The sequence below is a fragment of the Condylura cristata genome, unplaced genomic scaffold (assembly GCF_000260355.1).
Source record: "Condylura cristata isolate star-nosed mole 26May11 unplaced genomic scaffold, ConCri1.0 scaffold00024, whole genome shotgun sequence".
Classification (NCBI taxonomy): domain Eukaryota; kingdom Metazoa; phylum Chordata; class Mammalia; order Eulipotyphla; family Talpidae; genus Condylura; species Condylura cristata.
In genome coordinates, this window is record NW_004567125.1 from 33,266,332 (window position 1) to 33,288,079 (window position 21,748).

A 21,748-nucleotide genomic window follows, 5' to 3' on the forward strand; every position below is an offset into this window, starting at 1 on the left:
CAAAAAAAGACATGTTATGATAAATACCATTAAGAAATGTCTATTTTTATATAACAAGATGTGCAAGTAAACAGTCCAGAGATCATACTCCACACACAGATCATCACACAGATACTAACTGGGAACCAGGATAGCTATATCTTCTGGCCGTACTCCCTTTTAGCCTGTGGTTTCTAATTTATGTTCACAGGATGGCTTCTCTAGCTCTAGATATTGTCTTCTTGTACAAAAGGCAAGAAATAGAGTGAGATGGCTAAATGTTCCTAGGCCAGATTTTTCCAGGGTCACATACACTGATATTCTTATACATTGACAGAACTGGGAGGCCTGGACTCCCCTAATTACAAGAAGGACTGGAAACGGAGGTTATTTAATGGTGTACATTCCCAATCTGAACAACAAAACTTTGATTCTTTTGTAAGGAGAAGGGATCATTTTGGTAAATAGCAGGACATATCACACTAGACCTAAAAGCAAATCTCAACAAATACTTAAGATGAAATAACATAAAGACCATATGCTGTGGAGCACTCCCTGGTAGCAAAATGGGTTAAAGCACAGCACTATGAAGCCAGCCACAGCCACTTCAGCACAAGTGCAATCCCCGGCCAGAGAGGTTACACACATGGAACAGCAGACCTCCCCTCTCCACGGAACAGCACCCACTGCTCCCCTCAGCAATGTACTTTGTTAATCTGCCTGTTTTCTCCCCATTCTGTCTCTGGTGAATCCTCTCACTGCCCCTGAACCTCTAGCCTGTACCCCAGTTCTTGTATGCATAAATAAATAAGTCTTTTTTAAAAAAAATAAAAGACCATATGCTCTCTATGCTCTGTTGAAAATAAGACAACTAAAAACACTGATACACGTGCAGGAATTTTCCAGAATGAGAGATATTCTGTATCATGAATAGGGTATTGGTATATCTGTCAAATTCACCCAACTGTACACTTAAAAGTCTATGCATCTCATTATTAAGTAATTATGCCTCTATAAAGATATAATTATGTATTGTTATTTAAAATCTAATTTCAAGTAATTCATGCATCAAAGAATTAGTAATGATAGAAATTAAGCCAAAGTGAAAATATTAAATATACAAACATGTCATGAAAACAAGTACTATAAAAAATGACAAGGGCTCCCAAATAATTATGTTTATAAACTAGAAGTTAATTAACAAGAGGTTCATTGTACATATGAGACACTGATAAAGGCAGGCCACCATTCTGAACATTTTCTCTCCTCACATGAATTCTTTTATGCACAGTGAGTGAAGAACTGTGCCTGAAGGCTTTCTCACACTGATTACATTCATATGGTTTCCCTGCAGTGTGGGTTCTCACATGTACAATAAGGTGTGAAGACTGACCAAATGCTCGTCCACATTCCTGACAGGCATAGGGTTTCTTGCCTGTATGAGTCCTTGCATGTTTCCTAAGTGATGAGGGCTCACTAAAGGCTCGTCCACATTCCTGACATGAGTAGGGCTTCTCTCCAGTGTGAGTACGCATGTGACTCTTGAGAGTTGACAGGCGGCTCAAAACCTGACCACAAGTCATACACTCATAAAGCTTCTCACCAGTATGAGTCCTCTTGTGTACATTCAGATGTGTGCTTGTCCGGAAGGGCTTCCCACAATGGTTGCATTCATACGGTTTCTCTCTAGTATGAGTTCGCATATGTGTCTTTAGTGATGAGTGTTCTCTGAAGGCTTTCCCACACTGACTGCAAGCAAAAGGTTTCTCTCCAGTATGAGTTCTCACATGGCTCCTCAGAGAAGATGGCTGATTAAAAGCTTTCCCGCAGTCCTTACATTCATAAGGCTTCTCTCCTGTATGGTTTCTCTGGTGCAAAATAAGATTAAAGTTCCTCGTGAAGGTTTTCCCACACTGACTGCATTCAAAAGGTTTCTCTCCAGTGTGAGTTTTCATGTGCCGCCGCAAGTTTGAGGAGTACTTGAAAGCTTGCCTACATTCTTGACATTCAAAGCATTTCTCTGCAGTATGGGTCTTTTTATGCCTGATGAGGTCAGAGCTATACCTGAAAGACTTTTCACATTTGTCACATGTGTAGGTTTTGTTTCTGCTACACATTTTCTCAGGCATGATTAAATGAGTGGATTGGAAAAAGGATTTTCTACTCTTTGGGCATTCATAGGGGTCCCCTCCAGTGTGAATTTTCTGATACTGAAAAAGTGGTTTGATGCTATTAAAATGTTTCCCATCTTCATTATATTTATGGGGTTTTTCTCCAGTCTGAGGCTGTTCCTGTCAATTGAGGAAAATAGGAAAACCAAAGATTTATTTACATTCATAGATATTCTTCCCCAAGTGAATTATGTATCAGAGAAAGACATTTCTGTATCTAAAGTTTTTACCATGTTAGTGTGTCTAAAATGTTTCTACCCTGTGTTCTCCCAAGTGGATGCTCTACCATGAAGAGTATCTTTATATCATCTTCATGAGGCCTATCAAATGCAAGCATTTTCTGAATTGTTTAGAGCTAAATTAAGTTTTAAATGTTCTCTGACCATGTCATATTTATGAAAATAGTTATTTGTGGGAATTCTGTGAATTGTGATCTATGTTTAGAGCTTCCCCCAATTAATGAAATTCACAGACTCGCTCCAAAAAAAGTTGCTTTCTCTTGAAAGCACCATTTGCTTTGAGTGTCACTGAGCTCTTGTGCTAGTTTTCTAACCAACAGCAACCTCAGACTTCTCCTCTGTACAGGAACAGGAATAATCCATTGTGAATCTTACCCTTCTTATGCAAATGGATGGAGGTTTCACAAAAATATCTTGGTGAGAAATTGATTGTTTGGGTTGAAGCTGAGGTTCTGAAACAAATTGGGAGTAGGGATTAAGTGAGCAGAAGAGGAAACTGTGAGACAGAGGTAACCCAAAAAGTAAGCAGGTTATGTGTAGAATTTTTTAATACCAGTTCTAAAACATGGGAGGGAATTGTAAAGAGAAGGAATGTATCAAAGAATACAGGACAATATTACAGCATCTGGCTATGTGAGGAGATTTATAATTACAGGAACAAAGGACAGATGACTTACTAAGAAAATTATGTGAGGAATTGGGACTGATCTCAAAAAACTTACAAGCAAGAACATGATGAGGAGGCACCAGATTAAATACACATGTCAAAAGGAAGTAAAACAAATCTTTCTAGGAAATTAGAAAAAAGTATTAGTGATAAAAAAGGTAAAGGAAAGAAAAAAGGACACTCAAACATCTTCTAGTTAAACGTATTTAAAACATTCCTTATTGACAATTGTCAAATCTAACACTCACCTTACCTGGTGCTCATCTGACCTGTCTGGTGCTCACCTGGCCAGGTTCTTGGGAAGATTCCTCTCTTAGTGCTCCATAGCTCTTCTTTTTCCTCCAAATGGGAAAATATACTGGATTTGCACAGTTGATTTTCTGCTTGTGGAAAAAGACACATGGTGTGAGCAGACTACACCTGCCATAAACCCAGAACTGGTTTTTGAAGTCTTTGGGGTTGCTGGAAATGAGAGTAGCAAAATAAACATGTTTGAGCTACAATGAGCCCAATAAAGCTCTTTCACTAAAGAAGCAAAGTACAAGTTCCTTCACTGGGTCAGTAGGCAGAGAACAATAGACTCTCTGATGCCAAAACCTTATGTCAGGGTCATATTAAGAAACCCAGAAGCTATGAACTATAGAGAAACAAAGGGCAGAAGAAGGTTCTCCATCTTTGGCAAAGTCACTAGACTAAGCACATGAGGGCAGCATTTGTCTCGCCTTTCAGCTCTCAAATTCCCAAACCAATACAGTGTGGATGAAGCAACAAGGCCAACTTACCCACAAATGCCAGATTCCTATAGTTCTCCAACATCACATCTCTGTACAGGATTCTCTGGGTAGAATCTAGACACATCCATTCTTCTGGGGTGAACAACACAGCCACATCCCCAAAGGTGATTGCTTCCTAAAATGCACACCTATACCAAATCAGCCGGGGCCACCCCACCAAAATCTAAGAGGATGGTAAAGGACTAGCAAGGCTGGGGAAGGGAGACCCCCCCCAAGCAAATGTTTTTTGGATAAGGTTCTCAGGTCTCTCAGGCCTTGTAATTAGAACTCCTCTCTGCCTATTCTTCCCCCCTTTATTTACAGCACCCATAGTTACATCATCAAAGGACCTTGATTTCATGGTGGAACTGAGCTACTGATAAGCAGTTGGGAAGCCCTAGCAGTTTTATTCCCCTCCAGCTCCAGCTAAGTATGTTGCAGGCAGGCAAGAAATAGTTAATAAATGACAACTGTTTGCTCCAGAAGACAATGAAGACTGTGGGACAAAAACATATCACATCTTTACAGTTTTCCCATCTGAAGTTCAGCAGAAGCCAGTACTGGCTAACCCAGGGAAGGATGGAGAGGGAGAATCACTGCCCTCCCATTTCCAGGCCCAGTGCCTGGAGGCCGGCCCCATGGTCTGAAGAAGTTCTAGGACACAGGAATTGGGCAAAATAAGAAAGAGCAAAACAGACTTCATACCCTTGCAAAGGTGGTCAGCACACTAGAAGCCACAATTGCTTCCTCTGTGCTCTCCCGCTGGAGCCAAGCAGAGTCCTGAGCAAGCAGGGCTGGAGGAAAAGGAAGTCAAGAGACCCAGTGAGCACACAGGGCCAAGGCCACCCTCCCTGACTGTGAATAATTGTAAATGCACACACATACACACTCATGGGACACTATGTACACAGACAGGTACACACACTTCAGTGCACATGCACACTCAACAGGTACACACGTATGCATAGACATGCCCACAGACACAGAGACATACAAAACAGACACATGCTCATAAAGTACACAGAGATAAATGAGCACACACGCGCACACACACACACACACGCACTCTGCCATTTCAAACCTCTGGAACCAAACTCAGTCACCAAGAGATTCTAATTTCTGCAGCATGTGCAAAGACACACACACACTTGATTGGGCAGTGGGTTGGCTTTTCCTTCTTGCTGGGCACTAATCTACAGAGCCAGTATCCCCAGGTCTTACCACACAGAGGAAAAAGAAACCACCACCATCCTAGGAGCCTGCCTATGAGAGAAGTGTCCTGCCATTCCTGCTTTCAAATCATTAACACCTTCATTGCACCAAGCATCCTCAGTCTGGTTCATTACAGATGAGGCAATGCCACCCCAACCAGCCCTCCTCTCCCACACTCTGCCTCTCTCCACGGGGATGGCGCATACCTGACCCCACATATCAGTTTCTTGCAACTGTGAGAAGTATAGCACAAATTGTGGCTATGCTGACCATGCCCCAGTGGGCAGAATACTTCCTTACTGCTTCAGGCTTCTAGTGGTGGCCATTGTGAAACCCTATTTAGAGGTCAGTGAAAGAAGAGTTTCCCACATGTGCAACCAGCAAACTACAGGACCTAGCACACCCTACCTCTCACAGGAAGTGAAGCTGCTTCCCCATCCATGGAAGTCATCAATAAAGGAGGTTCCTCTTTGCCCAGCAGCAGTCCTTCCAAAAGCTATATAAGGGGGTGCCAATTTTGGGTTGCAGGGGAGTGCATACCTCCCCATGAGTCCACACTTCCCAAGCTGTCCTTTTGTTTTTTCCATTTTGTGGTAAAATAACTGTGGTTGTTCCTCATTTGAGGCCAATGCAGTAGACCCTTGGTGTTCCTTGGCTTGTACTTGCATCTCTCCAATCTCTGCTCCCATTGTCATATGACCATCCTCTCCCCTGGGCACCTCTGTCTTCACCTGATATTTTCCTCTTTTTCTTCCAAAGAATAGGTCCCCAAGCAAGTTCAAAACCCAGGGAAAGGTTAAGGCCTGAGAAAAATCCTGTGACTCAAGGCTCTGTCTTGCTTACTGAGGCTATCCTACACTCTAGCTAATTTTGGATAAGTTTCATTAACATTCCCCAGATGACTTTAAAGATACTAGAACTAGTGGCTGGATATATGGATCTGGAGTTCAAATTTGACAGCCATCCTGCAGACGTGGGCCATGTCAGGTAATGTTAGGAAATAATGTCCAGCAACAGCTAGGCTGCCTACACAACATACTGAGGAATGTGAGAAGGAAAGTCCACTCAGTGGCTAGACCAGAGGTGAGATGGAGGGAAACCTATATAAGAGGAACCTGGGTCATGGTCAGCAAGCCCAGGAGGGTGAGTCTCAAGATGGAGTGAATTAATGAATGAACAATGGAGGTCACTGGCATCCAAGGTGATAGGCCAAAGATGATGATGATGATGGGAAGTGAGCAAGGAATGATGAATGGACATAAACAAAGTGATTACCAGGAGATATAGAGCACAGAAGGTAGAAAGAACAGTGTTGTGTCATAGCTTGAAGTGTGTCCCCAAAAAAAGATGTGCTGAAGTCCTAACCCACCACTACCTCAGAATGTGACCTTATTTGGAAGAGCATTTCTTCAGATATTGCTAGTTAAGATGAAGTTATCGTTAACATGAAGTTATCGTACAGTGAGCTCTGAACACAACAGGATAGATGTCCTTCTAAGAAGAAAAGACACACAAATGGAGAGAAGGCTGTAGACAAAGCCAAAACTGAAGTGATATATCTACCAAGAAACACCAAGGATTGCTAGCAACAACTAGAAGCAGAAAGAGGCAAGGAAGGATCCTCCCCCAGAGGTTTCATTGCAAGGATGACCCTGCTGATGCCCTGAGTTTGGAATTCTAGCCTCCAGAACGATGATATATAAATTTCTGTTTTTTCATGTCTCACTCCAAAATGATGGGCTCATTATCTTCTCAACACCTGTCCTAGAATCCCCAATCTTAGGAGTGAAGTCCCTGCCTCAGATAAGAAATCTCAACCCTCTCTGACACCAAAAATTAACTTTTTAAATATTGGTGGCACCTCTACACGGAGCCCCCGGCTCCTCCCACTTGGGCCAGTCCACTCTCTTCCTCCTATGTTGCCCCTACTACATGACTCCTTTCTAGACCCATTCAAATGTCAGCTCCCCAGAGCCCCCCTCCCTGATATGCCCTCCCTAATATCCTTCCTTTTTCTAATAAGACACTGCCCCTTCTTCAGAGCTTTGACATACTATCATCGGATATTTATTTGCTTCCTTGGGTCTATCTTTTCTGTCATCTTCAGAAGCTTCTGAAGAACAAGCCTGGATTCCTTTTTTTTTTTCACCACCCTGTCTCCAGCACCATGCTGGTCACATAAAATGATCTGAATCATCAGGTAAGTGAAGCACATGTGACACAAAATTCGACCTCCTGCATAAGTCTTACCTTGTTTCGTGCTTCGTGCTATACAGACAGAAGCTCACACAAAATACCTGACTGTTCTCCTTAGCAAGGCCTGATGGCAAAACTGGCCCTCGTCTAGCTTCTGTGAAACCTGGATTTCAGGAGGGCTCCCACCATTCCATTTAAACTGTACAATGTGGTTTATACTGAACCATTGTCCTTCCAGAAGGCTACACACAGCTTGACTTACCTCAGTGAAAACCCAAGGCACTGAGTCTTTAATGAAACCTGACAGATAACACTTCACACATGATGTCCATGGAATTAAGTATGTCTTGTGTGACTCCCTTGAGAGCAACAACCTTCAGAATGCTCTGTTTTTACCAAAGAATCATAATCTGTGTAGTGTAAACGCTAGCTGGCACTTGCAATGCTTTGAGACTGGGTATCCAGTTCAAAGAGGGCTAGCTAGGACAAACACACAGCCCATCACACCACTGGACAGAGCCAGCAGCCTTCCAAAAAAAAGGCTCCTTTGTTGCATAGATCCTAGGGAATTTAAGGAATTGGCCCTTTGAGACTGGCTTCTCTTTTTTCCTTCTGTATCTCTTCCCACACTTTAAACCCATACTTTTGTTTTAAATTCACCAATAAACGGTAAGCCAGGAAAACCCTGGGCCACACCCCCACAAAAAGACTCCACCCCAAAAAAAGCAAGAACGTGGGCCTAGATAGTTACACTCACCCTAATCCCAGCACCACCTCCTGACAGCTCAAGTGCACTGTGTAATTTTCAGTTTTTTACGTAATTTTCAGTTTTTTACGTAACAAATCTCTACTTTTTCAGTTTCTGGATGAATCTTGAGATCATAATAAACCCCCAAGAGCTGGATTAGTTACAATATGGGCATTAAAGTATAAATGTCTGTGGGAAACTTACTGGAGCCAGGAGTGTCCCAGCTATTTCCAGCCAATAGTACTGTTATCATTGGCCTGAAATCAGCTGTATGTCCCTGAGACCTCCTATACAGTTACCAAATCAAAAAGTAGTCCTAAGGACCCCCACACTTATTCCTAACTGTTCCCATTCACCACTCAGGTCCTCCCTGATGCCTACCCCTTCCCAAGTCTGGAGGCTTCATTGGGTCCTCCCTGATGGTACAAGAGGTTAAAGCACAATACTGTGAAGCTATCTGAAGCCACTGTGGCATGAGTTCAATCTTCCACTGGGGAGGTGACCCACACAGGATGGCAGACCTCTCCTGTCTCACCTGCTGCGCCCCTCAGCAGTATATTTCAATCAATCAGCCTGTTCTGTTCCCCCATTCTGTCTCTGGTGAATCCTCTCACCCCCTGCACCTCTGGCCTATACCCCAGTTCTTGTATGTATAAATAAATAAATCATTAAAAAAAATAAACCCCAGAGGTGTGGCCAGCACCTGCCTAAGTGCCGCACTGGCTTCCAGCAGTCTAGGATGCAGATAGGGGTTTATTTCAAGTACCAGTGATCTGAATCCACTGTCTCTCTGGTCAGCTAACAGCCTCCATTTTCCAATGCTCTTGTCCCACAGCCCTTTGGGGGCCCCAGGGTACAAATGCTCTCTGCTCTCTCCCACCCCCAGGGATTCTACAGATGCCAGTCCCAGGCCTGAAATCCTTATCCCAACCCTTCTCCAAACAGGCCAGCATCTGACTAAGCTAAATAACACAGTGATTATTATGGTCTAAACCAGTACCTGGTCTCCAGAGGATGTGTGGTAATTTCTGCTATCTTCCTAGGTTGGGGCTAGACAATAAAATAACATAGGCTGGACAGCTTAAACAAAAAAATTTATTTTCTCATGTTCTAGAGGCTGGAAATTCTGGCACAGTGGGCTCCTGGTGAAGTTTCTCTTTTTGGCTTGTAAACAGCCACCTTCTTGCTGTGTCTTCACATGGCAACAAGAGAGTTCCAGCATCTCTCCTTACAAGGGCAGTTTTATGGGGTCAGGGCTCTCTGCTATGACTTCATTTAACCTGAATTACCTACTTAAAGGCCAAGTCTTCAGTTCTATGAGGTTAGAGCTTCACCATATAAATTTGAGACAGACACAACCTAGTCCAAATAACTAGTGACATTTTTGGTAGTCATAACTTGGGTTAGGGGTGTTATGGGTTGAACTGAATCCTTCCAAAAATCCGTAAGATAAAGGCTGAACACCCAGGATCTTAGAATGTAACTGTATTTAGACATAAGCTCTTTAAAGAAGTCATTAACTATAATGAAGTCACTAGAGTGGGCCCTAATCCAGTGTAACTGGAGTCCCCAAGGGGGGAAAAAAAAGGAAATTTGGACACAGACACAAAGAGAAAACAATGTGAAGACACAGGTAAACAGCTCCTATAAGCCACAGAGAGAGACCTATAACAGATAACCCTCAGAAGAATCCAACCCTGCCTACACCCTGATTTCAGACTTCTGGCCTCCAGAACTGTGAGGAAAACAACTTTTGCTGCTTAAGCTGCCCAATCTGTAGTACTCTGTTATTGCAGCCCTAGAAAAATGATATGGGGACTAAGGGATAGGCTCCTGGTATCTAGTAGGTAGAGGCCAGGGAAACTCTAAACAACCTGTGATACATAGGATGGTCCCTCACAGGGAATGTTCTGGCCCCAGTGCCAGTAATGCTGTAAACAAAAACCCTCAATCTAAGTTTCAAGTTCCCGGAGCTCCTCTCTGCCCCCCAAGATAAAATCGTCATATGCTTCTATTACATCTGTTCTTCATTAAAATCTGACTACCGATTGTGAGCACCACTGGGAGCAGTCAGGGACTTCTTTGTGATTGCTTCCCAGTGCCCATTTCACTACAAGATGGCAGTCTAGTACATAGAGAATCCCATGCTTCAAAAGTACTTTTTAAAAAAAAAGAATACGTCAAGAACACAAGAGTTTTCCAGTACTTCAAGTACCAAGTACTTGTATTTCAAGAATATTCTGAAAACATAAAGCATTCACACACTTCAAGAGCACTTCAAAATAGAGCCTGACATGGAAGGCTTGCCAAAAATATATAGAAGAGCCACATTTAAGCCACATGTAAGAATTCCTTCCTGCCAATGATATAACAGATTCCAAATACACACCCAGCTAATATTGTTAAAAACAAAGAGGCAGTCAAACCTAAACTAAAAACAAGCCTTAGAAATGTAACTGTAGAATTAAGGTTACCAGAGGGGAGGCCAAAGGGACTATGGTAGAGACTTATGGGTGCCTTTGCATGGTGACATCTCTGAAGAGATGTGACCCTAGACCTCTGAATTACATATGTATATTTTAAACCAATGTTACTTCAAAATGATATAGGGACTAAAAGGCTGGGTTCCTGGTATCTAAAGTGTAAACACATACACACCACTTCAGAGTAAATTCAATTAGGGCCCTCCCGGGTGGCACAATGGTGAAAAGCACAGCATTATGAAGCTAGCCGAGGCCACTTCAGTGTGAGTTCGATCCCAGACCAGGTTGCTGACCCACATCGCGCAGCAGACCTCCTGACTCGCTCACTGGTCTCCTCAGCAGTGTACTTCATCAATCTGCCCATTCTGATCCCCTCTCTGTCTCTGGTGAATCCTCTCACTGCCTCTGTATCTCTGGCTTCTATATGCATAAATAAATAAATCTTTAAAAAGAGTAAATTTAATTACATCTTCCATATCAACATAATTGTGTAGTAAAGAATATAATCTTGCACAGAGAAGTCTAGCCTTTACCATAAATGGATGGGGCCTGCAGCCTGCTCCATCTAAAACTGCAGATTTAAGACCAAAAAAATAACCCCAGCCCAAAATCCTCAGAAAGTGTCTTTCCTCCAACTATGCAAAGAATGAGAAGTAACTTTTTCTATTCTATTCTATGGTGCAGCACACTGCCTGCAGTCAAAGGACAGGAAGGTGGAGAAGCAAGTTCTCAGATACAACACAAGACAAGGGCTGAGTCCATCCAGCACTCACTCACCAGAGCCCCGGGTCATCCATGGGGTGAGGAGGCCCAGGGCTGGCTCCAGCATGGCTACCCTCTGAATCTGCACAGCCACCTTCAGGCCCTGGACAGAGTGACAGGGACAGGTATAGTCACACCGTCCAGGAAGGCCTGTACACAGTAATTTTTTTTTAGCAATTTTTTTAAATAAATACATTTTTTACATTAGTCTTCATTTTGTACATTTTCCCGTGGACTTCCCACCACATCACCCACGTGACATCACCATAGTCCCATGTGTTTTTAGTTTTGATCTTATTCCCCTCTCCTCCCCCACAGTTGTTAGTTTATGTTCTTTTTTACCTTATTACAATTACTATATATAAATTTTTGCCTTGATCCCTTACTAACACAAGCTATGCAATTTCTGTTGACTGACAAATTCTGGATGGAAGAGAAAAGTTCTGAAATATCAGAATTTCCATTGCTAACTTATATTACGATCTCTCTTTTTTTGTATAATTATATCAAAAATATTCTGAGCAACCATCAGCTTACAACTGGCTTGCCTTAGCTTCATAAATTGGCTACCTGGCTCCGGCAAAGTATGAGCCGCTCCAGGGCAGAAAATTCCTCTGTGTCTGGAGACAAAAGGCAAGCTCCAGGAGAGACACCCATCGTCCTACCCCCACCCACACCCCCTAAGAATCAAGACTCCTGGGAAGCTTCCTTGGTCTTTTGAAACAAAAAGCAAACCTCAGATAAAACTCCCAGGGCATAAGGACTCATGGGCAATTTCCTAACATTACTGATACAGGTTTTGCTTAATGCATGACTATGTGACTTCCTCTTTAATTTACCCTTTTCTTAAACAATCACTAACTACTCTCTGCTAGTCTTAGCTAACCTTTCCTAAAACAAACACTAACTACTCTGCTAGCCTTAAGTTAGCCATTAGCTTCTCGTAAGACAATCACTGATGACTCTGCTAACACAATTTATTCCTTCCCTAATATCCCTAACAATGCTTTGGTAACAACTTATCCTTCCCCAGACTCCTTATCCTTTGAGTCATAGTTAAACATCCTTCTACATGAAAGTTATCACAAATGTATATAATCTAGTATGTCATAAAGTGTCAGGAAGAGGACACATTGTTCTCCTCTTCCTTGAGAACTTTCATGCTGTTTTCTTATTAACTTACCTTACTTGTGCATTATTATAATTAACTACTTGCTGCACAGTAAAAATAAAGACTTGCACCCAACACCTACTCCCATGCCTTCCTCACTTCCCTTCCCCCTTTTTGGAATCTCCGCACACCAATGATGCTGGATCCCACCAAAAGTCCCTGCCCTGGCCCCCTACAGTGTGTTGAGGCCACTCCCCAACACTCCTGCTATGAGTGAAACCACCTGTCTCTCTGGCCCTGGAATGCATCTCCAACTCAAGTGTTCCTCTACTTCGAAGAAGAAACAAAGGATACTCTCCATTCAATCTTACCATTTGCATGTCATGGAATGAATTTTCCTCCAAAATATCCTGCACAAGAGTAGACTCTTTGGGTTTAAGTTGAGATTCCCAATCTAAAATGAATTTAAAAAAAAATAAATAAACTTCGTTCAGAAAGAGTTATATGAAATTGACAAAAGTATATACAGATTTTTTTTTTAATATATTGAATCTTAAACTAGGTTGATACTGAAAGGGAAGAAGGTATTTCTGAAGGGTTTTTTTTTTTGTTTTTTTTTTAAGGGATTCACCAGGGACAGAGTGGGGAGCAGAAAAGGCAGATTGACAAAGTACACTGCTGAGGGGAGCAGCGGGCAGGTCAGGAGAGGTCTGCCGCGCCATGTGGATCTCCTCCAGGGCAGATGGGGATCGAACTCATGAGGAAATGGCTTAATCCTCTTAGTGCTGTGCTTTAACCTGCTGCGCCATCAGGGAGGGCCCGGTATTTATTTTTGAAGGTATTTTTCAATCTCTCTTATGGCAAAGACACTAAAGAGCAAGGCTTTGTGTGGAATTTGACAAAGTTGCCTGACCACAAATTCCTCAGAAGGCCCTCTCTATTGTCTCTGTCCTTTTCCTAAGAAACCTGTCCTTTTAAAATATATATTAAAAATAAATAAAACAAGAATGTATCCCCTTTGTTAAGCAATACAAAACTATGGTGCCAGGGGCTGGAAGTGAGGAAATGGGGAACAACTGCTAAAGGAAATGAGACTTTTTTGATGAAAATGTTCTGGAATTAGAAAGTGTTGTTGGCTGTACAAATTTGTGAATATACTAAAAAGCAATGAATTGTATACTTTTAAAGGGCAACCTGAGCTGTCCCTGGTGGCACAGCGGGTTAAAGCATAGCACTAAGAAGCTAAAGCCACTTTAGCATGAGTTTGATCCCCACCCCGAAGTCGATCCACATGGTGTGGCAGACCTCTCCTGACCTGCCCCCTGCTCCCCTGAGCAGTGTACTTTGTCAGTCAGCCTGTTTTGCTCCCCACTCTGTCTCTGGTGAATCCTCTTACCACCCCTACACCTCTAGCCTGTACCCCAGTTCTGTATGCATAAATAAATAAATCTTTAAATAAATAAAATAAAAAATAAACAGGAATACGTTTGTTTTCTAAAACCCAATATAACTGAGCTAGAAAATGAAAACAGAATCAAAGCTAAAGGGAACCACTTAAGAAACCTCACTCCTATTATATCTACCCCCCAACACACACACAAAAAGGCCTTTAAAATGCGCACACTGACTCCCACCTTGCTGACGGGTGGCTCACAAGCTCAGCATCACCTGACCATTCTGGTACTCACCCACACACATGGTGCAGAGAATCCTTTGTTGTGCTGCTCTCAGCTCTCCGCTTGGTCCCACCTGGGAGACCAGACTGGGTTTGCATGATGAAGTCCCTGCCCACAGAGAGAGACACCCATGCTGAGGGACAAAGGGCTACAAAGGAAAACAGATGCTTCCCCACGACTGCCCCCTTCCACCTGGGCTCTACTCTGAATGTGAAAGTGAGAAAGTAGGACAGGGAGAGAAGTATCACGCACATTTTCTACTGAATTCCAGAAAGTGCTATCACAAGGGCCTGAGTCACAAATACCCTCCTCGCTGCCCCATGGAGTGGAGGCTCTCTATGTCCCAAAGCCCAGGGCCATGCTCAGTGAGATCCATGTGTATCCTGACTATGGAAAGGTGCTACCCTGCGGAAGTCAGTAACCATAAGCCTGGTCTTATAAACACACCAATGTAAGCCCACATCACATCTTTCCTGAGCAACAGCAGGCAGTTAAAAAGCACCTGACTTGCAGGAAGGACCGTGTGACGCTAGCCTTACCCTTGGGAGCCAGAGTCCTGCACTTGTCCAGAATCACACATCTGCATAGGTTCTGCTGAGCACCATCCAGCAAAGACCACTCCTGGAAGAGCCCCAACGCCACATCCTCGAAGGGGACTGATTCCTGACACAACACACAAATTGTCCTCAGCAAGGATCATCCCCACCACTCTGAAGGACAAGTGAGGAAGGGAAACCCAACACGAGAACATTAAAACATGAAGTTCTCCACAACAGGGCTCATCAAACCTGGCTTACCACCTGCAGTTGTCAAAGTTTTATTGGTACACAATCATACCCATTTGCTTACCTGTTAGCTGTGTTTTGTGCTGTCACAGCAGAACTGAGTAGCAGCTTTGACAGAGATCATATGGCCCAATTGAAAAATATTTGCAATATTGAACAATATGGGTTTTCAACTGCAAGGTTGACTTACATACTGATTTTCTTATAAATAGACAATGTAAACTTACAGCATTGATTTGGTACAACACTGTAAATGTATTCCTTCTTAAGGCTTTCTTAAATTTTGCTCTTACTTTATTATAAGGCCACAGTATGTAGTAATATAACATGTAAACTATGTGTTAACTGACTGTATTGGTAAAGCTTCCAGTGAACAGCAGGTTTGGGGGTTTGATCTTTTCAAGCCCAAAGAGTTCTGTTGTGTCAGAAAAACTCCCTGAGCTTTTAGTTTTAGTATTCTTTCAAGCAGCACTGTGCGCAGAGTTCCCTGTGGGAAGGGGGTGTTCTACTCTGCACTCTACAAAAAGGCAGCCACCAGCATTTGTGCCTACTTAGCAGTAGAGAAATGTGGGGCAACTGAAAAACTAAGTTTTTTATTTTACTGGATTTCAGTTAATTTAAATTTGAATTTAGATTGTTTCAAGATATGGATCCCATCTCCCTCTGGAACTTAGAGCGGGTGGGCAAAGCAAACAAAAGTGAGCAGGGAAGTGCGACCACCTATGTTTTTGAACTGACTAGAGCTAACACAGGATCCACCATAAGGTGAACTGCAGGCACTGGGAGAGCACAGTCCCATGCCATCATTGCAAGACTTATAATAAAGTAAGAGAGCAAAATTTAAGAAAACCTTAAGAAGGAATACATTTACAATGTTGTACCCTATCGATACTGTAAGTTTATATCGTCTGTTTACAAAAAAATCACTATGTAGGTCAACCTGTGCAGTTGAAAACCCATATTGTTCAATATTGCAAATATTTTCCAATTGGGCTGTATGATCACTGTCAAAGTTCCAAGACCCCCCTCTGGAACTGAGTCAGGGTGAGCTCTGCAAACAAAAGTGAGCAGGGAAGCACACAGAGCAAGGCACACACCCATGCACATTTTGGTTGGTTGGTTTTATTGATTTTTTTTAAAAGATTTATTCATTTGTGCATACAAGAACTTGGATACAGGCCAGAGGTGAGGGCAGAGTGAGAGGATTCACCAGAGTCAGAGTGGGGTGCAGAGCAGGCAGATCAACTGAAATACACTGCTGAGGGGAGCAGAAGGCAGGCCAGAGAGGTCTGCTACACCATGTGGGTCACCTCCTTGGCCAGGAATCAAACTCATGTTCTAGTGGTTGTGCATAGCTCCACAGCAGTGTACCTCAACCTGTTAGACCACCAAGGAGGACCCCTCCATGTGCATTTTGAAACTGAGTAGAGCTAGGACTGGATCTGCCATCAAGAAGAAAACAGCTCCCATGCCACTGTTGCAAGACAGGGCCCCCACGATCCACCCGGCGAACCAAGAGAGGGTGCGCACTACAAACAAAGTGTGCAGGGGAGCAAAACCCCATGCCCACCCAAGTTTGGAACTGAGTCGAACCTGGTTAAGATCTGCCATTAAGGTGAACTGTGAGCATGGGGAGAACACAGCCCCACCACCCCAAGAGATGCCTACTGAAAGGAATGAATGGAAAGGACGGATGCCATAAGTCTGTTCACCAAGAAGTACAAGTCTTTGTTTCAGAACTGAGCTTATATACACTACAAAATGGGGTACCGGCCCTCCCTGGTGGCGCAGCGGGTTAAAGCACAGCACTGAGAATCTAAAGCCACTTCCACATGAGTTCGATTCCCGCCTGCCCCGGAGGTGACCACATGGTGTGGCAGACCTCTCCTGACACGCCCGCTGCTCCCTTCAGCAGTGTACTTCGTAGATCTGCCCGTTCTGTTCCCCACTCTGTCTCTGGTGAAGCCTCTCACCACCCCTGAGCCTCTGGCCTGTACCCCCAATTCTGTATGCACAAATAAATAAATCTTAAAAAAAAATAAAATAAAAATAAAATAAAATAAAATAAAAAAGGGGTACCGTGGCCTATGCCCATTGGCCAGGCCCCGGCTAGGCAGGCGGAGAGTAATGAAAAAATTCAAGGCCATGAGCGCCTCCTTATCAGCTGGGGCCCAGAATTGCAAAGTAAGCCAAACTGCTTTCCTTCACCTACCAGTGACAGAATATAACAAGCCCACAAGAGGACACACCACAAAAAGAAAATCAGCCACCAGAATTCAACAACAATATCATAGAAGAGCTTTTCTGCCTGCCAGATATAAAATTAAAATTAAAACCATCGTCATTAAAAAACATAAAGAAGATGAAAAGGAAAAGAATGAAATGAGGAAAAATAATTAATGAACTGAAAAATGAAAATGAGTCCCTAAAGAAGGAAATCAAAGAAACATAGGAGATTAAAAGATTAATGGAGAAGCTAAAAAAACTTTGGGAAAAACAACGAAAAGAGAATTGACAAAATTGAAGAACAAATCAGTAGTCTAGAAGATAGAAAAATAAAATGAACCAGGGGAAAAAAGAATAAAGAAACACTTCAAGAACTATATGACACCATGAGGAAAGGAAATACAAGAACTATTTGAATCACAGATGGTGAGTGGGAGACCAAGGAACCAAGAAAATAAACATGAAGATAATCGAAGAGTACTTACCAAGCATGAAGGGGGAAATGAAAATAAACATACAAGAAGCCAGAAGACGACCAAATTGAAAGGAAAACTACAGCAGACACATAATGGTAAAGCTTTCAAGAGTCCAAGACAAGGAAAAATAATGAAGCTGATGAGAGGGGGGAGACAGATAGCCTATAAACAAAAACCACATCAGGCTGACATCATATTTCTCCAAAGAAACACCAGCAAAAGAATAGAGTGACATATTTACATATCTCTAGGATCAAAAATGCCAACCAAGTATACTTTACCCTGCAAAGCTCTCCCTCCTTACTTTATGAAGAAAAAATAAGGACCTCATCAGAGAAACAGAAATTCATTACAATTAAACCCACATTCGAAAAAGTACTACAAGAACTCCTAAAGTCAAACCAACAAAAGAACTAATAAGAAGAACAGAATAAGGCAAGGAATAACAAAAAGACAAACAAAATGGCAAATACAGATGCCAATGTATCAATATTAACACTAAATTTAAATGGACTAAACTCATCAATTAAAAGACAGAGTAGCAGGATAGACTGAAAAACAAAATCCAACCTTCTGCTGTTCCCAGGAAACAAATCTAAGTACAAAGATATACATAGAAAGGTAAAGGTAAAGGTTGAAAAATAATCCTAATACATATGGAACAAAAAAGAAGGCAGGAACAGCTAGCTATACTTGTATCACATAAAATAGACTTCAATCTTAAAAAGATGGAAAGAGGCATAGATGGACACTACATTATGATTAACGTGACAATACATCAGTAAGATATAACACTCATGAACATATACTTATCAAATGAAGGAGCACCAAAATATATATGACAAATATCAGCTCTGAAAACAAACATTAAAGAAAATACATGTGTACTAGGGGACTTCAACTCCTCACTCTCACCAATGGACAGATCAATGAGACAAAAAAATCAACAAAGACACTAGAGCCCTAAATAAAGACCTAGATCTCCTGGGCTTAATAGGCATCTATAGGACACTGCACCCAAAAAAACCCAAGTATACATTTTTCTTAAGAGCATGCATGGATCATTCTCCAGAATCAATCGTATATTAGGACACAAAACAAACATCAACAGACACATTAAGATCAAAATCATTCCAACTACCTTCTCTGATTATAAAGGCATCAACTTAGAATTAATCATGAAAAGAAAGCAAGGAACTCTCCTACTTCATGGAGATTGAAATCCACACTACTGGGAGACCACTGGATTAAAGAGGAGATAAAAAAAGATATTAAAAAATACCTTGATAATGTAATCCATCACATCAAGCCATCAACTGACAGAAGAATAAAAACCACATAATCATATCAAATAGATGCGGAAAAGGTTTTCGACAAAGTTCAACACCCATTTATGTTCAAGGCCCTTGAAATCCTCAGAATAGAAAGAACATACATCAACATGATAAAAGCCATATATGATAAAAAAAAATACCTTGAGTTGAACAAAAATGAGGACACCACTTTCCAGAATATATGGGACAGAGCAAAGCAGATAGGAGGACAGTATATAGCAATACAGTTTCACATCAAGAAACAAGAAAGAACTCAAAGAAACAACCTAATTTCCCATCTCAAAGAAATAGAAAAAGAACAACAAAAATATTCAAAACCAGTAGAAGAAAAAAAATTATAAAAATCAGAACAGAAATTAATGAAGTAGAAATTAAAAAACAATCCAAAAGATAAAAGAAACCAAACTTGATTCTTTGAGAGGAGAAATTACAAAAGCCTCAGTAGAAATAAAAAGAAAAATCAGAGATTACTATGAACAGTTATATGCAAACAAGTTCAACAATCTATTAGAGATGGACAAATTCCTAGAATGATAAAATCATCCAAAGCTAGGTAAAGAACACCGAAATAGAGCAATTATAAGCAATGATATTGAAACAGTAACCAGAACACTCCCCAAAAACAAAAGCCCAAGACCAGAAGACTTCACAAAGGAATTTTACAAGAATTCAGAAATGAATTGGTGCCCATCTGACACAAACTCTTTCAAAATTTGAGAAAGAAGGAATACTACCAAATACATTCTATGAAGCCAACACTGCACTAGTAAAAAAATAAAGGCAACACACACACACGCAAAAAAAAAATCTTATAGCTCAATCTCCTTAATGAACATTGATGCAAAAATCCTCACCCACAGAATCCAACAATGCATCAAAAGAGTAATATATACCACAATCAAGTGGGATTTATTTAATGTGCATAGGGTTCAACATCTGAAAATCAATTAATATAACCCAATATACCAACAAAAAGAAAAATAAACATCACATGATCACATCAATAGATGCTGAGAAAGCATTCCACAAAGTTCAACATCTGTTTATGATGAAGGCCTTCGAAATTCTTGGGATAGAAGGAACATATCTTAACATGATAAAAGCCACATACAACAAACCCAAAGCCAATATTATTCTCAATGGTGAAAAGTTGGAAGCCTTTCCTTTAAGATCAGGAACAAACAGGGATGTCCAATCTCATCACTGCTTTCCAATATAATACTGGAAGTCCCAGCAGAGCAATTAAGACAAGAGAAATACATATAAGAAATCCAAATAGGGAAAGAAGAAGTAAAACTGTGAACTGGGGTGCCTGTCTGTAAGGCCTCACCCTCAAGCTTAAAATTCAGTTGTACTGCAGACACACACAAAAGGGTCAAAATGGGTTTATTTACAAAAGGGGAAAAGAAAAGGAATCAACCAGGGGAAAGAAAGAGACACAAAGTAAGTGGAATATCTTACCTGCTCTAGTAACAAACTAACTGAAATCCCCAAGTGACATGGTCCAGTTTCCTGAGAGAGTGCCTTGGACAAAATGGCTCCCTATTTATCCCCCAAAGTCCCAGAATGCCTGCTTAGCTCTTCCCTTGGGTCCTTGCAGTTCTCTCCATGGTACTACTGGGAGTTGCAGTTTTCCAAACACTGGAGTAGGGGGTGGAGTCCACAAAACTCTGCAGAGTTCCTCTAGGACATCCTTTCTCCTTAACAAAACTACCACTATTTGTAGATGATAAGATAAAATATATAAAGAACCCTAAAATCTTCACAGAAAACCAATCAAAACAATTAACCACTTATTAAGTAGCAAGATACAAAATCAAAACACAAAAATCAGTAGCCTTCCTGTATACAATCAATCAGAAGATGAAACCAAGAAAAACATTTTTATAATTAAAACAAAAAAATCAAATACTTAGTAATAAACCCAACAAAAGAGGTGAAAGACCTCTATAAAGAAAATTATAAAACACTGTTAAAAGAAATAGAAGACACACAGAAATGGAAAGAGAGACCCTGCTTGTGAAATGAAAGAATTAACATTATTAAAATGGCCATCTACCAAAAATTTAGAGATTCAATGCAATTCCTATAAAAATCTCAATGACATTCTTCAAAGAAATAGAACATACTGATGAAATTTATATGAAGCCACAAAAAAAAACTAACAGCCAAAGTTCTCCTGACTAAAACAAAGAACAGAGGCATCACATTCCCAGATTTCAAACTATATTACACAGCCATACTGATTAAAACAGTATGGTCCTGGAACTAAAACAAACACAGAGACCAATGGAACTAAATAGAAAGCACAGAAATAAAACCACACATATATGGACAACTAATCTTTGACAAAGGAGCAAAGAATATGCAAGGGAACAAGGGAGTTTGTTCAATAAATGGTGCTGGGAAAATTGGATCACCATAAACAAAAGAATGAAACTAGACCACTACCTCACGAAAATCAACTCAAAATTGATAAAACAACTGAACATAAGACCTGAAACCATAAATATATAGAAGAAAATATAGGTAAAACTCTACATGACATATATCTCAGTAACATCTTTAAAGACATCCCCAAAAGCAAAGAAAGTGAAGGGAAAGATGAGACAGCTGGAATTACATCAAACTAAAAAGCTTCTGTACAGCAAAAGAGACATTAATCAAAACAAAGAGACACCCACTGACTGGGAGAAAATGTTTGCATGTCATACAACTAATAAGGGACTGATCACAAAGATATGCAGAGAACTCACATAACTCCACAAAAACAAAGTAAACAATCCAGTCAAAAAATGAGCAGAAGAGGTGGTGCTGGGAAAACTGGATAGCTACATGCAAAAAAATGAAACTAGATCATTGCCTCACTCCAGTCACAAAAATCAACTCGAAGTGGATTAAAGACCTAGA

At 41.2% G+C, this 21,748-nt stretch overlaps 1 protein-coding gene across 3 annotated transcripts in view; it reads right to left on the reverse strand.

Moving 5' to 3' along the window:
- Window positions 1-1,081: 1,081 nt before the first annotated feature.
- ZNF333 (zinc finger protein 333) overlaps window positions 1,082-21,748 on the reverse strand; it is a 26,408-nt gene continuing 5,741 nt past the window's right edge. For 2 of the 3 annotated variants that reach the window (XM_012728949.1, XM_012728950.1), the window contains exons 3-11: window positions 14,557-14,680; window positions 14,030-14,125; window positions 12,713-12,795; window positions 11,246-11,333; window positions 4,535-4,623; window positions 3,839-3,965; window positions 3,341-3,436; window positions 2,765-2,841; window positions 1,082-2,270 (exon numbers count right to left, since the gene is read on the reverse strand). In XM_012728949.1, coding sequence (XP_012584403.1) covers window positions 1,173-2,270; window positions 2,765-2,841; window positions 3,341-3,436; window positions 3,839-3,965; window positions 4,535-4,623; window positions 11,246-11,333; window positions 12,713-12,795; window positions 14,030-14,125; window positions 14,557-14,680 — 1,878 coding nt within the window. In that variant the 3' untranslated portion in view covers window positions 1,082-1,172. The remainder of the gene's footprint in view (window positions 2,271-2,764; window positions 2,842-3,340; window positions 3,437-3,838; window positions 3,966-4,534; window positions 4,624-11,245; window positions 11,334-12,712; window positions 12,796-14,029; window positions 14,126-14,556; window positions 14,681-21,748) is intronic. The other variant, XM_012728951.1, reaches the window with a different exon arrangement.